The sequence below is a fragment of the Phaseolus vulgaris genome, chromosome 1 (assembly GCF_051622355.1).
Source record: "Phaseolus vulgaris cultivar YP4 chromosome 1, ASM5162235v1, whole genome shotgun sequence".
Classification (NCBI taxonomy): Eukaryota; Viridiplantae; Streptophyta; class Magnoliopsida; order Fabales; family Fabaceae; genus Phaseolus; species Phaseolus vulgaris.
In genome coordinates this window covers 55,267,006-55,284,924 of record NC_143498.1, presented here as the reverse complement: position 1 = coordinate 55,284,924, position 17,919 = coordinate 55,267,006, and the positions used below count along the sequence as shown (strand labels likewise).

General features: G+C 32.0%; 1 protein-coding gene across 12 annotated transcripts; it reads left to right on the top strand.

The window, feature by feature from the left end:
- Positions 1-1,599: 1,599 nt before the first annotated feature.
- LOC137815321 (elongation factor P (EF-P) family protein) lies at positions 1,600-13,373 on the top strand. 12 transcript variants are annotated; one of them, XM_068618466.2, is made up of 12 exons: positions 1,600-1,938; positions 2,297-2,579; positions 2,664-2,694; positions 2,804-2,817; positions 2,908-2,958; positions 4,825-4,894; positions 6,645-6,714; positions 6,835-6,902; positions 7,876-7,981; positions 9,042-9,081; positions 12,576-12,643; positions 12,975-13,373. In XM_068618466.2, the coding sequence occupies exons 2-12, from the start codon at positions 2,373-2,375 to the stop codon at positions 12,985-12,987; spliced, it is 738 nt and encodes a 245-aa protein (XP_068474567.1). In that variant the 5' UTR covers positions 1,600-1,938; positions 2,297-2,372; the 3' UTR covers positions 12,988-13,373. The 12 variants fall into 12 exon arrangements, 11 of the variants coding, with proteins under 11 accessions (XP_068474567.1, XP_090151642.1, XP_068474564.1 ...); XR_011081729.2 differs by lacking the exon at positions 2,664-2,694 and having other exon boundaries at positions 2,761-2,817; positions 9,052-9,081; positions 12,975-12,994; XM_090295516.1 differs by lacking the exon at positions 2,664-2,694 and having other exon boundaries at positions 2,366-2,579; positions 2,761-2,817.
- The last annotated feature ends 4,546 nt before the right edge of the window (positions 13,374-17,919 follow it).

Here is a 17,919-nt window from a genome sequence, read left to right as displayed (position 1 = left end):
TCTTACTTTTTAAAAATAAAAATAATAGTTTTAAATAAATAAATTATTTTATAAATTTATAATTTTTGTATTTCTTTTAAAATTCGTATTAAAATAACATGGGTGATTTATCATGAATTAATTCGTATTAAATTAATTTTATCGTGAGTGAGTTTATTGTGGGTGATTTATCATGGGTGAGTTTATCGCGAGTGAGTTTATGGTGAGTGATTTTATTGTGCGTTAGTTTATCGTTGGTGAGTTTATCGTGGTTGATTTATCGTGGGTCATTTTATGGTGGGTGAGTTTATCGTGAGTGAGTTTATCATGATTGAATTTATCGTGGATGAGTTTAACGCGGATGATTTTATCGTGAGTGAGTTTATCGTGAGTGATTTTATTGTGGTTTCTTTTTAGTTTCAAAATGAATTTAATTAAAAATGAATTTAGAATCCTAAATGGAAGTAAGTGAAGGTAAGCTGAGAGGTGTACTGAGTAAAAGTGGGGTGTGAGAAGGAGAGCAGTGAAGGTTGGCTGAGGGATAAAAGGGAAATGAAAGAAAAAAGGGTAATAAAAGGGAATGTGGAGGTGTTTTAAGAAAAAAACTTATAATCGAAACATTGTTATTATCATAAATTTGACTGTTTCTTCCTGCTTCTCCATACCTTCTTCTCTCACCTTCATAAATTTTTGAATTTCCAAAAATGTCCTTCTATAATATTTCGGATTACGTAATTCAGAAGTCATTTTTTAAATTTGTAATTAGCTTCCGGATTACATAATCCGGTAGTCTTTTTTCAGATACATGATTACTCTCTAGATTACATAATCTGGAAGTCTTATTTAGCTTATGGATTATGTAATCCAGAATTCTTTTTTTAAATAAGTTTCCGAATTACATAGTCCAGAAACTAATCTTTGGGGGTGAGACAACAAAGAGAAAAATGTATTTTCATGTTGTGTATGGAAGTGGCAGAAGAAGATATGGAGGTGCAGGAAGAAACAGTCCAGAATATTTTATACGGCCATGGTAGAAACCAAATTGTTTGGATTTTTACAAAGCTTATAAGGCTTCTTCTTCTTGCACCCCTACGTTTTTCTCCTGCACCCCACAATTTTCTAAATTCCAAAACTGAACTTGACCTTTTATTTGAAAAAGGGCACCCTGGTTACCGAAAATCAGGATCTGAGAGTGTGCTACGGATTTATCAATCTGGATTTGAATCATTTTTTTTTTCTAGATGAGGGGTATTCCGGAAGCCTAATTCTGTTACGGATTGGTGGATCCAGAAGACTTTTTTTTTTAATTATGCATTTTTGAATCTGGAATGGATATTTCTGTTATGGATTAATGGTCTGGAATGTTTTTTTTAAATGATGAATTTTTGAATGTGAAATGTATATTTTGAATTACGGATTTTATCGGAAGTGTCAATTCGAAATTTTTCTAGATTTCAATCTAGAATAAAAATAAATAAATACAAGTGCATTTTAGAGTTTTTTAAAAAAATAGGGACAATTTAGTCTTTGCACAACTTTGTGGGGGTGCAGGGAGAAAAATGTAGGGTTGCAGGAAGAAACTGCCAGCTATAATGTGCCAAAATCTGCCAAAATCTCTCCAGAAAAACCCTTTGTTGGTCACCCTTAAGAATCCAATCCGTTCTAACTTTACCAATTCTTAATCCCTACAAGTTTTCTTTTAAAAGATTTATGAAAGATCAGCGTTCAATCTTAAATCGGATTTGGAAATTTCAAATGGAATGGGGTGCTTTTTTGGTTGGTTTTTGAGAAGCAGAAACAACTTAACGATTCGTAGAGCCTCACCCTATTTTTATGAGGTCGGAGTCTGATCCAAACACAAACAGATTTGCCGCATCTCATTTGCAGCCAAGCCCTAATTCAATTCACGGAAGCCTTCATAAGCATATTCCAGTTACGTGGATAAATGCTTTTAAAATCGTATGGTCTTCTCACTTATGTTTGGATGACTGCTTTTATTCTGTGACTGAATATGGTTTATTTTGTTTTTTACCTTTACCCCAAAGCTGATTTTGTTCTTTGTGTTGTACTCATCATGAATAAACTTTAACTTGTTTATGGACTGAAAGTTTTGCAAATTATCACATAATCAGTGGATAGCAGGTGGTTTTCTTTTTACAAGTGGTCTTGATATCCGAACCCCGAACCTGATAGAGATTGTAGGAAAAGAAATGAAAAAAAAATAATAATTAAAAGAAAAAAAATATTAGCTATTCATTTGAAAAGCATAGGGTTTAACATGTATAAATGTTTTGGTTAAATGTATTCGTGAATCCAGGTGTATGTAGCTTTTAGGTAACCCAAAGAGCTTCAAGTTGTTCTGAAATCAAAATTGACCCAACAACAGTTAGAAAATGCAGACTATGTGGCTGAGGCTTTCCAATTCCGACACCAAATCTCTTATCAGACTCTCATCCTATTTATATTCTTCTTATTTTCCGACACCATTGAGTTTTATCTCACTATCGTCGCCGTGTCGTGCTTCCTCCACCGCAACCAACTTGTTCGCATCTCCGTGGTCTTCTTCTCAACACCGGGGAATCAAAGTATCTGGTTCTGATGTATGCACTTTTTAACTTTGATAATTTTATTGGGCTTTTGGTCGAATTTTTTATAGATGCTCTTCACTGTCTCTTGCGGTGCAGATTAGAGTTGGAAATATAATTGGAAAACAAGGTTCCTTTGCAATTGGGTTATTGAATTTTACTGAGGTTTCAATTCGACATGTATGCTTTCTAACAGATTCATTTTGCATTCTTATTGTGTTGGACATGCTTGCTTCCAGGGCGCATTTACGAGGTACTTATACTACTCAATCAATTTATTTTCAAATAGTCTCCAGTTAATCTTTTTATCCCACACTTTCTTTCGTGATGCAAACCTCATCAGGTTCTTAAAGTAGATCACTCTCATGAAGGAAGGGGAAAAGCCACAATCAAGGTTTATCCTAAGATTTCCTCTTTTTCTTATGTCATACTGACCCTCCCTAAATGCACACTTGTTCCATAATTTTATTAATGAACATGCTTATCTTTATTTACTTTTGGATTAACTTTTACATAAGCTAAATGCAGAAGCTAATTTGTAGAAGCTCTTTCAAGCTTCTTATAGTTTTTATTTTAAACTTGTACATGAGCTAATTTTAGCATATGGGGAACTTAATTTATTCTTATTTTCTCTCCTGGAAGGACTTATGGTGAAAATTGTTCAAATTAGTCCTTGGAATGGAATAGTGTACTATGTTGAATATGCCTTAAATTAGGAAAAGAGTATTAGTGTAGTGAATGCTGTCATTTAAATTGTCTTTTGAAGGAATTACTATTGTATTAATTTCTAAAGGTAACCGATGGGAAGTCTTTTGGTCATTGTGTCCAGGAAAGCTGTTTTTTACTCATTTTCTGCACTCTCTTTAAGATTTTTCTCGACACACAAAACCAACTCCTTGGTGAACAAAATATAGTATGCCTTGATTTTATACTGCACATCATCCTTGGTAGAGGAAAATTTTCATCAATAATTCTGACAACTGTCTTATTTTTCTTCACTTATTAGAAAGGTGGTGAATAGAAAACAAGTTGTGTATAGACTGTGACAATTTGCTTATTTAATCATAGTTAAATAACTTGCTTTTTGAGTTAAAATTTCTGGACTCTAACAAGTTATTGTTATCGATAATGAAAACTTGTATGTTCGATATGTAAATGCAAATAAGACTATTTTAGTTTGTCAGCTACTTTAGTTCATAGTGTTATTTGATAGCTGCCTGTCAATAAGGTAGACTGTTGTATTCCAGACAATTGAATCTAGACTGAATGTAGATAGATTAAAATGATAGTTAAGTGCGGTGCAAAATTTCTTTTACCTCTGGTTCTTTCCTCTTCTCTCTATCCTCTATATTATGTTCTTCCCTTGTCCCTCTTCTTGTCTTCTTGTTTCTTTTTTCATTTTTCGTACCTAAATTCTATTTGAATGTCAAACTAAAAAAAGCCTTCCATTGATTTATTTGTGTAAATTTACTGGCTTGAAGTCATCTGTTAAAGATGCATATGTGTGCATGAAGTTGTTCATTGTGTACAAACTCACTTGGATAGTTTTGAAAAACCAACAAAGTGGTAATGGGATAACAGTTTTCTTTGGAAGCAAGCTCACTTGGATCTACTATCAATTGATAAATAATATAATGACCTTACCTTAGACGTTATACAGAATCCCAAATATTATTATATTTGATTTTGTTGCAAGATGAGAAAATAAAAGAAAGTGAAAAAGAGAGATCAAGGAGTAAAAACAAAGTTGATTTGAGAATCTAAATATTCTGTTTTTTCTCCATAATTTGATTTTTACAATTTATAGAAATTGAAGAGACCTTGGCAGGCAGATGTTTCAACTGATAATGCAACCATTTCTCCACCAATTTGCGACAAACATACTGAGCTTCCTACAACAACTAATAGTGTGCTAAAGCACTGTCATGTACCTAGTAATAGATTTTATCAAGTAATGTTTTCTTTAGAGGGTGTACATTTGGGGTGTGAATTTTGTATCCTTACTACTATTTCTTATTTGGTTTTGTTTCGGAACTTGTTAGATGGTTACATAAAAAACGAAGCCCTTGTTATATATTTGATGATATCATCTGTCTGTCAATTTTTACTAAGGAAATACCACAATTAAAGGAGATATTGTTTTGCTTGGTTTCCCAAATGCCTTACTTATTAATGCTCTTGTTATCAGATATAATTGTATTTTGTAACTTGTGGACTCTCTCAACTACATTCCTAACCAAAACTAGTTTGTTGATGATAGGTGGAGCTTCGTGACATTGGCCAGGGAAACAAGGTAACACAAAGAATGGGTACCAATGACGATATTGAAAGTATGTACTTGTATATGTAAAATGTCAAATGCAAATTTCTGAGTAATATAATCATTGTGCAAAGATTGTTGATTTAGTTGTTAGTGCTAATACCATTATTAGTTGTTATGTCTGATACCATTGTTAGTAACTTTTTGTTATGTCCAAGGTTGTCTAATATTTATGTTGCAAAGCAATTTAATGAAGAACAACACTTGCATGCATTTGGCAATCTCCAATCCTTTCCTTGAGGACAATGTTGAACATTTAGGAGATGACATTGATAGGTTCGCATAGAGTACTTAGAATATTATTGTTAGTGGGGTTGTTGGGCACTCTAAATTGTTAGAAGTGGGTAATTAGCTTTAATAGATGGAGAGGTAGAAGAGAAGAAGGTAATTTGTGGGGAAATTTGGAGCGGAAGTTGGTTGTAAGAGGGGGAATTTTTTGTTGGATTGAAGTCTTTTGGAGGATGATACTCTTTTATTCTTTGTTTGAGATTTGGTAAATCAATATAACAAAAGTGTTTTTTCTTTATTTTTCCCTACCTCTTCTGTTTCACAACTCTTTCTCTTGCTTGGAGAAAAATGCTTTGTATATTTCACTTTCCACAAACTAGAGAGAGCATTAGAATTAGATAGACTGAAATTATTCCAATCATGGTAATTACATGTTTTAGAAAGTGAATTTAGGCTAAACCAGCCCTTCAAAACTAGTTTGTATGGTAAGGTTTGCACCCATTTATAAATTATAATTTGATCATATCTCTTGTTGATGTAGAATCTCCAACACCCACCCACCCCAAGGACTTGGCATCTCGAGTGTGGTAATAGATATTTATGGGTGATCTGATAACGATCTAATATGTCCAACAACTTTTGTTAGGATCAACAATGATACCATCTTAGAAAGATAATTTTGGCCTAACTTAACCCTACAAGATCAACTTGTGAGGTAAGGTGTAGCCACTTATATACTATAATTTAACCATATCTCTAGTTGATATGAGATCTGTTGTGTAATTAGGAGATAGTTATTCCATAATTAGTGCAGATTTCGTTTTTTCTATTTATTAGGACAGATCATTGTTATCACTTTTCGGTTATGGCAGCGCCATGGCAGAAGGCGGTGGCGATGCGGTTTTCCCATGGTCTTATAGCCACCAAGTACATTCCTTCAAAACTCCAATTGGCATATCTGTTCACTAAGGGACTTCCCACTAAATAGTTCAAATATCTTACTTGGAATGATAGATATTCATTCACCAGCTTGAGGGGGAGTGTTGCATAATTAGTGCAGATTTCATTTTCAATTTATTTGGACAAATTTGATATTTTTTGGTGATTTGATTTGATTTATATAGTTTAATTACCTATTATTTCTTGTTTTAATTATCTATTATTTCTTTCCTTAATTAGGTTGTAAATAGTTTATAAATTTAGACTGTAATCACATTTGTAAATACATTCAAAAATAGATTTAATTTTTTTCTTTCAACTCTCTAGCATCAGTAATAAGGAAACCAAATGAAAGATAAAGCTGCACATAATCAAAATAAATCTAGATTTTGTTGAGGTCTAGCGGTCTGTGTTTGTTCCCAGATGTAGAAATCTATTTGAAGGTTGTGTTCATTTTCCATTCTTCTTTTAATTTACATGGAAAGATGTCAAACAATATCTGCCTATTCAATTCAGTGCTTTGCTAGGGTACTCCAAGCCTTGTGATAATTGACTTGTAATCCTTTCTTGTTCTTACAAATCGCTTGTTTCAGGGGTCTACGTTCAGGTAAAGACTTTCATGTTTATGTGCATGGATCGTGATGGAACTGTAGTTTTAATGGAGTGAGTTCTTACATCTTTCATCCTAATTTGTTGTTACTATATCATTCTAAGTTGTTAAGGGCTAGAAATTTTTGGTGAGCATAATTATTAATGTTGCTTCTCTTTTCTAATTGTGGTTAGTCCTGACACATTGGATCAAATGGAAGTTTCCAAGGATTTGTTCAACAAGGATTGTTTATATCTACGAGGTGGATAACAGATAACACTCCCCAACCCTTGATCACTGCTCTTTTTCTATCAATTAATATGGAACATTTATAACTTGTCAAGTATGCTTAGTGCTCGTATACTTTAAAGGATATTAAGATAGCATCCTTGTTTCAATAACCTACAAATGTGCCAATAATTATTTTCTGATTTGTCACTTTTATGATTTATTGGCAATTGCACTTTTTTGTTTAGTTTTTCTAATTGAATCCATTGTTCAATTGCTATATAATGAATGTGATTGATGACTATCACCAAAGTGTTTCCCCAAAACTTGTGCTACCTACCAATTGTTGACTTCCTCATTAACTCAGAGTCTTAGATAGTCACTTGTTGATGTTAGTGTTCAGTGAGATCTTTCTATAGCTTTGTAACAATTAAGTATCTCCGTTATGGCTTTTGAAATCCCCATGCTATCATGGTGGATGACATTTAAAGTTTGTTTTGGTACTTCAATCACATGCTTGATATCTAGCATTAGTTTTATTCTTATTTCACCCCTTGTTCTCTGCTGTAATTATATGAAAAATATATAGATAATCACCTACATACAACAAAAGTTCCCCAATTCATCAAAAAAGCTACCCAACTTACAGTAATTCTAGAATATCCACTACCATTCCATCCCCCCTCCTTTAAGTCTACTCTTCTCAATCAGTTGCAGAATCCCCCTTCTTCACTCCTCTCATGCCTCCCGTCCTTCCTATTTTCCCCCCACTCTCTCCTCTACCTGACTCATTTTCTCGTGCAGTTTCTCTCTTAGGCCTCCATTTCCAGGTAGTTCCAACACCTTACGCTTCTTAGCCTGAGTCAATGCCCCTTTCCTTTTGTTCTTCTGCTATATACTCCTGTTAAAAGCCTATTAGTGGCTCTGTATTTATGGACAAGTTTGTTATCTACTCTTGTAGTCTAGCTGTCTCTCTGTTAACTATCACTTTGTTGCTTGGTTGGCAGATGAAATGAAAGTTAAGGTACAATTTTATGATGACAAACCTTTATCCGCTTCAGTTCCCAAACGTGTATCATGCATTGTCAAGGAAGTCATTGCAGCCACTCCAAGGTATGTGTCATTATTCATTGTTGTGCTTAAAGAATCTTATTTATGTTGTATTTGCAATTTTGTCCAATTTGTCTGCCAAATTTTCTTCAATTTGTTTGTCTTCATGTCCACACTTCCTTCTTGATCACTTTTTCCTTCTGACCTAAATTTGTTGTTTAAATTTCTAATCTTCAACATTGTTTTTGAGACACTGTTTGTGTGCCCTAAAACACCACTAGCTAGATTATTTTTAGAATTTCTAACTATCTCCTACTCACATCTCTTGTTTGTGCTATCTACATTTTAGATACCCATAATACCCTAGTCCCTATCAGTTTTACCTATTTTAACTCTTAGATTTTACTGTAGTTCAATTCCGAACTGCAAATTTCTTTTGCCAGAAAATGAATTGTAATAAGTGAAGGGAAAGGCCTATAAAAGGGAACAAGAGAAGGAAAGTATTATGATGAGGGTTGAAAATTGGAAATTGTTATAAGATGTTCTCTAAGCCTTATAGTTTTGTAAAATCAAAGAAAGGCAAAATCTCTATGATTGCTGAGAATGGTAACTTCCTTGAAGCATCCATGGTAAGAAGACTAAAGAAATTTAAGAACGTAATCCCCTATCCCAAACCAAAAGCAAGTTTAAGGACGAGAAGTTCCCTGTAAAGGTTAATTTGAAGGAAATTAGCTGCTTTCCAAAACAAGAATAAGTTTCCCACTATTATAGAGCTTCAGTTGTGTGAGATCTTCCATTTGTGTCAATAATTGTTTTTAGCTTATTAAGTAATTTTGCTTTCCTGCTCCATCTGAATGACAATAAGTATAACTATACATTCACTGTCATACACTATTAATATTTCTTGCAGTGTTTAGTTCCCAATTTGTGTGAGTGTGCTGATAATTTTTTTTATTTGTTTCTGAATTCTTTTTATTCTGATTCTATATCAGTCATTATTTGCATACTGCTAGTATGAATTATTATACATATCAATGATGGAACATCAAAGCTTCTTTGTAATCTGCATTCTTGGGCCTATAAGTTTAAAAGTCTTGTACTAATTTCTTCTTCTTAATTTAAGGAATAAAAAGGTAGTACTGGACAACGGCCTTACAATTGAAGTAAGTCAATTATTATTTATTTTATGTATGACACTTATTTAATGGTGTAAATAATTAATAAAAATTTAATCACCATGTGCTTTTGTTCGTGAAAATATAATTTTTATTTAATGTAGTAGTTACAAGCAATACTTTTTTAGAATAATTTTTTGACTATCAACTTGTGCATTTTTTATGAAATTTCTTTTGTTAATTCTTGTACTTGAGTTCAATTTGATGTCCTTTTAATTGAGTAAAAAAATTGAGAAATGAGTTTTGTATGAATCCTTGCCTCCCGGTGCACATAGTGTCTATTGATGTCAAAAAGTTTTAGAAAATTGTGTTTCCTTTTTACCTTTGGTATCCATCCACTCATTGTTGTCAACTTTTCAATCGACAACTACACCATCAAAGTCGTTCTGGCCAAGCAACCATTGTGTTGTTGACCACCTTGTAGTGGCCATGGGCCATCACACATGCTTGGAAGCAAACACGCTTGTGTCTCCATCCATCATAGGTAGGTACGCATGGTGACATGTCCGACCACCATTTCGACAGATCTCACTGACGTTGGACTCCCCCTGACATGCCCTTCTCAAATCTCACCCCAACCACTTTTGTTGGGCATCATTTTACGCTTCCCCTCTCTTTTTTGGGAAGGTTTACCCTCTCTCCTGCAACTATTTTTCTCTCTCCTCCACGTTCCCATGGCTTCATTGGTGGTAGGTCTAAATCCTATATCTTTAATAGCTATGTCAATGTCTCACTCTCCATTGACAAGTTAGATGACACAATTATATTGATCACCTTACCAAGACAATGGCCTCCGTTGATGAAAAAGATCATCCTCGATGGTTGAAAGTTGATGCCCAAGTTCGTAGTGTTCTTAAGTTGACTATTCATCCTTCCTTGAAGCATATCTTTTGCGCTCATGACACATTTGTTAGGGTTTAGGCACAAACCCAATTGTTTTGTAACAATGATACTTTGTCTCCTTTTCCTTTAGTTCACTTCAATATTTGAAGATTGAGTAGTGTTAGGTCTACTTTAGGATTTCAGTATTATGAAAAATCGTTTCAAGTTATGTTGCATATTTCAATCTTTTTTGTAATGAATTTAAAAATTAATTTGGTGTTTCTATTCATACTTTCGTAGTGATAATACTCGTGAATATCTGTCATGCTTTTCAAACTTTCATGTCCATGGTATTCTTCATTAGACATCATGTGAATATACCCCTTGACAAAATGGGGTGGTGGAGTGTAAGAATAAACACCATATTAAAACAATTTTGAAATTGTTCACTTCATGGTCATGCTTTTCAACAATTTTGGAGTGATGTTGCTCAAACTGCCTTCAAGGACCTTAAGCTTGTCACAACTCGTGCCCTAGTCCTCTCGCCTTACCAATTTTGCTTCCATGTTCTATGTAGAGAATAATGTGAGGTTTCAACATGGTGTTGTGCTAATGTAATGCAATCATCCCTTGCTCTTTTTAGCAAGCAATCGTGTCCCAAATTACTTTTTCCTCCACCTACTTTTGCAAACTCCACTTTATCACCACGAAAGTTGTATCTGGTTGCCCACAAATTGTCACTTCTTTTGGCTGAATTAAATTTCTCCTCTTGGTGGCCATATGTGCATCACCAAAACTTAGTTGTCTCGCTAATAATTTATTTTTGGTCTTGGATGATGCAAATTGTTCACAATATGTTATTCAATGTTGAGTTTGTAAGCCAACCAAATATCTTGTTAGATTGAGTGCTTAACATTAGTCCAAAAGTTATAGCTTATAGTCATGGTGCAACTCTTTCTACTTAAGAGCATAGTCGTCCATGCATCGTGATTTGATTGTGACTTGGCCTACTTGGTCTCCACCACGAGACAATTGGCTCCCCTCAACAATTACCCCGTCGAAAGTTGAACTCATGACCTTGACTCTAATACCAACTGTTGCTTTCGAAACCAATAGTAGATTCAGCTATTGGTTTTTGTCATGGTTGACTGATTCACCAAAGATGTTCAATTTGGCCTTCTACCTACACACTTTTATCGTCATCAAACTTGCTCAACTCTTTTTTGATATGGTGTGTAAGCTTCATGGTTTTCCTAGAAGCCTCATTTGCTAGTAGCTTTTCAAAATCTGGTACTAAGGTTGGAATGAGCACTACTTGTCACCTTGAATGATGGTCAAACTGAACTGAAGTTCTCAATCACATTAATCTTTGTGTTTGTGTTCATCTTAGCCCTCTTTATGGACTAAGTACTTAGCCTTGTGCAATGGGGTTAAAACACCACATCTCGTTTTGCCATGGGCTTGACCTCTTGCCAGGCAATATAAGGCAAACCCCCTCCTACTATTTCTCATAATTTGGTGGGATTATCCTCTTTTAAGGCTGTAGATTTGTTGGTCTTTGTGAAGAATTACATGCTCCCCTCTATTGCAAGCTTATTAAAGCCCAATAATCGAGGAAGACCTTTATAGAATCACATTTCCTCCATGTTTAGTATAAGTTGTGGGTTTGGGTCTATGTTAAGCTATGCCCCTATTGTCAGTTGTTTGTGTCTGGTTCTCGCTATCAAAAGCTAGGGAAAGGATATTATTAGGTTGACCCTGCTTGACTTTGCCAAACTCACCGTGTATTTTGTTGCTCATTACTTAAACCACATCATGGTTCTGGACCGCTTACATGTCAGCCTTTATCCATTCTAGATAATAAATGGGACACCAGTTCTACTCCTTCCCGTCACATGGTTTTTGTCCAATAGATGGGACTTCCTTCTGACGCCTCTTGGAAAGATTGGATTTCTTTGAATACTGCTTACCATCTAGAGCAAAAGGTGCTTTTCCAAGGCCTGAGAGATTGTATTAACTGTAGCCAATTACAACCAAGCCTATGATTGATGGGAGGCACAAGGCCAAAGCGTAGCACCAGAAGACATTCAGGATGCGATGACCGTGTGCACGGATGGTACCTTAATCTAGCATAGATCCTGAGTGATGAGTTGTCAATCCTTTGGTGGATTTGTTATTGAAGTTGTTTTTATGATTCCTTTATTTTTTTCTGTTATCTTTCCATTATATACTGCAGTGTAATGAAGCTATGAAAAGATAAGAAAAAGTATTATTCAGAATCCTCTTCTCTTTATTCTCCCTGGAGGCAACATTCATAGCCTTGAATGTAGAAATAATATCTAGACCCATAACAAGTTTCAACATTGATTATAAATAAAAAATAATTTCAGGGATTAAAAGCAAAATCTAGTATATTTGCAGGGATGAAAAATGCATTTAATTTTTTTTATCTATTTTACTAAAATTTCCTAAATTCAATTTATATTATAATTAAAGATGAATTGCCATCAGATCATTATGTAACTAACGAGTATACTTAATTGTGCTAAAAATTCTTCCTTTTGAATTACCTATCATGAAAATGGTAGAAGAATGGAATTAAATCATTATTCAATGCTTGTAATACTAAATGTTTGTTTTGTCTGATCAACTACCTCCAGGTACCGCCTCACATTGTACCTGGTGATGCCATAGTTGTTAATACAGAGGATGACTCCTACATAGAAAGGTTAGTTGGTGTAATCTGATTCAAAGAAATAGATAATAAAATTAGTGATACATTTTTTCATTCAAACAGAGCTGTCTGATCAACTCTCTTGTATTGATGTCTTTATTGTTTTTACATTTTTCGTCCCTTTCCTAAGACGATTATCTCTCTTATTTGTACTTCATCCCTCCGTATCTCGCTTTGTCAAGTAAAATTATATACTAGGGTATAATGAATGACATTCTTTAGGTAGCTAGATTCTTATTTTAACTGTTATTGTACTTTGAACCATTACTATCTCTTTTGTGTAAGCTTGGATCAAATTGATTTTTATTATTATCTTCATTTTCAGGGCCAAGTCATAGTGTGACACCAGCCAGGATTTGAGCAGAGATTCAATATTTAATTGTCGCGGCTTCTGAAGCAGAATGACCTTTTTATTCAGCCTCCTAGCCCTACCCTCCTCTCTTTCACTTCATAATACCATTTATTTATTTTTTGTTTAATTGATGCCTTTTTTGTATCTCCCAGCAATGAGTTTGGATGTTTGTGTTTGCAGGACTGTTGGTTTAGTTTGTGCATAACGAAATCAAGACATCGTAATCTTGATTCTTGAAATTTTAGATGATAAAAACTTTGGGTGAATTGCATTTAATTCGTCCATTGGTGGGGGAGGTATATGAAGGAGCGAATTACCATGTATTATGTTTTAGCCCAATTAAAAAGAATGTTATAATTATTTAATATGAAATCATACATTAAAAAAATAATAGTAAATGTAGTTATTATTAATAAAATACAAATAAATGGAAATAAGAAATTCAAGTTTCCTGTATGAACGTACATTTTTTTCAATAATAGCATATTAAAGTATTATGGTTGCAAATTCTACTAAGATATTTTGTGTAAGATTTTTTTTGTAAGTATGAAAGATATGTGAAAAGAAAGATAGAAATTAAAGTTTCCTGTATGAAAGGTGAAGTGATAATTTTTTTGATTAATTTTAAATATATAGTTTTAAAAATATTTTATTTCAAGTTATTATTAATACTTTTAAGATTTAAATCTGCCTACCCTTTAAATTTAAATGTGTTAGAATTAGTTGTTTATATTTATATATGTGTGTGTATACACATAACTGGAAAGTGATAACTTTTAATATTGTAACGATCATAATTTTCACATTTATTATATTAATATTAATTTTTATTTACTACTACTAAAATAATTCTTGTTCGCAGTTCTTTCATCTCTATTATTAGTATTTTTTATATACATATCCAACATAATTTATTGTAGATGCGTGATGAGGAACATACAATTTTAGTACAATTATACTATGCAGTGATAATCATTTTTCGCATTCTTATTAAACATTTTTTATATCCGATGCAAATTTATATGCAAATTATTATTCGATACTCGTTTTTTTCACTAACTTCCATTTTATATCTCCTATTAAAAATAAATTTAAATTTAAAATAAACTAAAATATAAAAGTAGAAAAGAATGTTAAATTATCATCACCCTAATTTTTAATTTATTATTTTAATATCTATTATTTTTATTTATTCTTAATTGGATTTGTACTCAATTATACTATGCAGTGATACAGAAAAGCATTTGGATATTTTTTATACATGCAAACTTATCATTGATTTGGATGGTTGTCTTTTGAAGGGGGAACGCAGAGGATGAATTCTTCCTAGAGTGGGGAGGGACTCTAATATTGCATATGCTGTTTTAGAGGGTAAGAACAACGCTTCTCTAAGTTGCTTATTTGAATTGTTAGTTAAAGACGATGGTGGAGCCACCAAATGTGCTTCATACACATTTATCTTTGGACAACAAAAGGTATATCATTTATATGCATAATCAGTTTAGTATGTTGTACTTAATGTTATTTGTTTGATATTATTAATTTGTTGCAGGATTTATTGCGAGCAATAAAAGAGCTTTTATTTAGTGTCTATACTCTCTATACTAATTTTAGGAAGAAATTCCTAGAGATTTTTTTTTTTTAAATATTTGTTGTGGAAAGAAACAACATCATGTGCGTAGGCTTAGAAGATGTAGATGCTACAAATCAAGGCCATTAATATAGATGCTCCCAAACATTTAAACTCACATGTGTCTAATTGTATTCTGTGTTCAAGCACACATAATTTGTTGTGGTAACTTATAATTTTGTGTGTATCGATACATTAAATTTGGTCTAAATCTACGTTTACATATAATCTTAAACATCACATATTGGTTAACAATATGAGCAAGATATTCAACAATCTCATTCTTTATTACAATTTTGGAAGATATAAGGTTGTATGTGATGGAGATATGGACATAAAATATGCAAAATAATTTCATTAGAGAGGTATATAAGGATTCAAAAGAGGCTAGACAAGGGATTATATCTGATTAATTTTTTTATTTAGAGGCATTTTTTCATGATTTTGGCTAATAGTTACTTACAAAACAAATCATTCCTACTCTAATAACAAAAAGAAATTGTTTGTAATTGCTTTGTTGAGATGTTATTCAAGGTAAAACATTTTTCACTGACTAAGGATAGGTTCGGTGTTAACTTGCAAAATCATGAGTGTAGTAGCAAAAAATGGATGTTAAGAAACATCCTTTGTCACCATTCAATATCTGACATGTAGTTTATTAGCATTGATCAAATTATTACAATAAAGAGACTAACAAGCAACTTATGCCCCCACCAATCTACCCTCACGTCAGAGAAAACAAAAAATCATTAATATTCTCTCACTTCAAAAGAGTAAATATATGGCAAATAAACAAATAAAAGGAAGTTCTAACCATAAAAGTTAAGGAAAGATGAAGCCCAATTAAGAAGGGTTGGAACCAACTAAAAATGCAACATGTTATAAAACTTGTCACAGTTAACGATTCCAACAAAATTGTGCCTTCTAATCTCATGGGCGCTAAACCAACTTGAATGAAATCCAATTAAAAGACACTTACATTACATAATAAAGTTAAAATAATTACTCTTCTATTAACCTTGAAATTACATAATGGACACATTAATCACACCCATGATATAGAATAATCACATCCATACCATGCAATACAAATAAACACATTTACACCTTACAATACAAAATAATTAGTTACACCATATACATATTTATTATATACCTCCACCTAATTTTAGCAAGAGTGAGAATGTAAAAAGTATTCATAACTAAAAAAGAAAAACAAGTAATGTAGCCTAAGTAAACTTTAAATGTTAAGGATCTTTCTCCTTTGGCTCACTATTCTTACATTCATTTAACCATCTATCTCCTCCAACAATTGGAAAAAGTTGCATCCTCCACCTCTTCAGTCTCATTATCTTAATATTCATAAAAAAAACTAAATTACTTGTAATTTTAAAGACACAAAATCACACATAACATAAAAACTCATGTTTGTAGTTGATTACCACCCTAAAATTGTTTTGCTAAATTCTTAATACTTGTAGTTGTTCTCTATACTACCAAATCTTTGAAATGGCAAAAGGAACTCCACCTTCTATGACAATGAGAGCAGCACCACATGAATACAATCATACATTATTATTTATTTTTGGATTTTGTTGACACTTACAAGAGGATAATTTAAAATGGAACATTGTTCCCGCACAATTTACACGCAACAACAGAAGTAACAGTCATGAAACTGCACTAACTAAAAACCTCGTACAGAGAAAAAAACATAAAAAAAAGCAACAGCAAAAATTATAACCATAATCAAACTTTAACAATTTAAAGAGATAAAGATAATTTCACCAAAATTTATCGTTTGCCAGTAATATTCAATTCATTTAACATATAATCAACTACAGTGTCACTTATTTAACAATGTCATGGTTAATTAATAGAAAACTATATCAATATATTAAAAATAGTTAGACGAAATCGGGACTAATTAATAATGATATAAATTAATATATTTATATATATTTCAAAAGTAAGAGAAATAAAAAATTTGATATATTTATATATTTAGATAATTACTTCAAAATTATTTGTATTATTTATTGCATAATAGTATTTTGCAAAAAAGTTTAAAAATGATAACAAGTTAAGGTGGTTGAATTATCAATTTTAAATAATTTTGAAATATCTTTATTGTCTTGAATTTATTTTTTAATATTTAAGTTATGTATTTCTCAAATTCTTTCGTCTTGAAGTTTTTATTGCGACACAAAATAATATTTGGTATTGGATTATGGTAAAAGAAAAATAGACTCTTTTTTCTTATTTAGATTGGTATTTGAAACTTCTTTGTTGTATAAAATATTTGAGAGATTGATGTTTGATAATTTATGTTTAATGTTTTGTCCAGGTTTGACCGTTGTGGTGTATTTTGTGCAGGTTTTCTTGACTTTTGTTTTTTCCTAACCGGGTCGATTTGAAGATTTTTGTCTTGGGTTACGGTAAAAAAAAAATTTGTTGATTTATCCTATTCGGATTGGTGTTTGCAACCTTTATGTTATATGAGATATTTGAAAGACTGATGTTTAATGATTATTGTTTAAAGATTTGTCTAGATTTGAAAGACGTGGTGTGTTTTGTGCATATTTGTTGGCTTTTATATCCTCATTGCAGGGTTGGTTTGATGAATTTGATGTTTGGATATTTGGTTTACTTTTATTTGCTGGCAAAAACTGAGTTTAGTTGTAGTACTTTTGTGTCTTGTCTTGAGGAAGGTTGTTGTAATTATATATTGATGGGCTCTTGTATCTTATTATGGTATTAATGTGTTGTAATGTATGTGAGATCCAACTAGTTGGGGATAAGAAGTTTGGGTTAAGATTATTTGTATAAGAGTTCAGACAACCCTATTTTTATTTTATTTATTCTTTACTAATAAAAAATAGAAAAAAAACACGTGATCGAATTTAATTCTATATAACAAGTTACTTGTTAGTATATATATATATATATATATATATATATATATATATTACTTTTACTAAGAGAAAAATGACCGACTAAATTTTATACTGTGGAAAATAACATATTTATTGACACAAATAACATGTCAAACAGTACAATAATACACTTAAAAGATTTTATGAATATATATTTATTAAATATAATTATATATATACGAAAAATTTATTTAGATATAAATAAACATGCATTTAAAGAAAATTATCGAAATATTTTTGTAAATATCTGATAGTATAGTAGATAAAGAATAATATTTATAATATCATTATTTATAGGAGGATAAAATAAACATATTAGATATTTTATTATATATTAGATAAAAAAGGGACT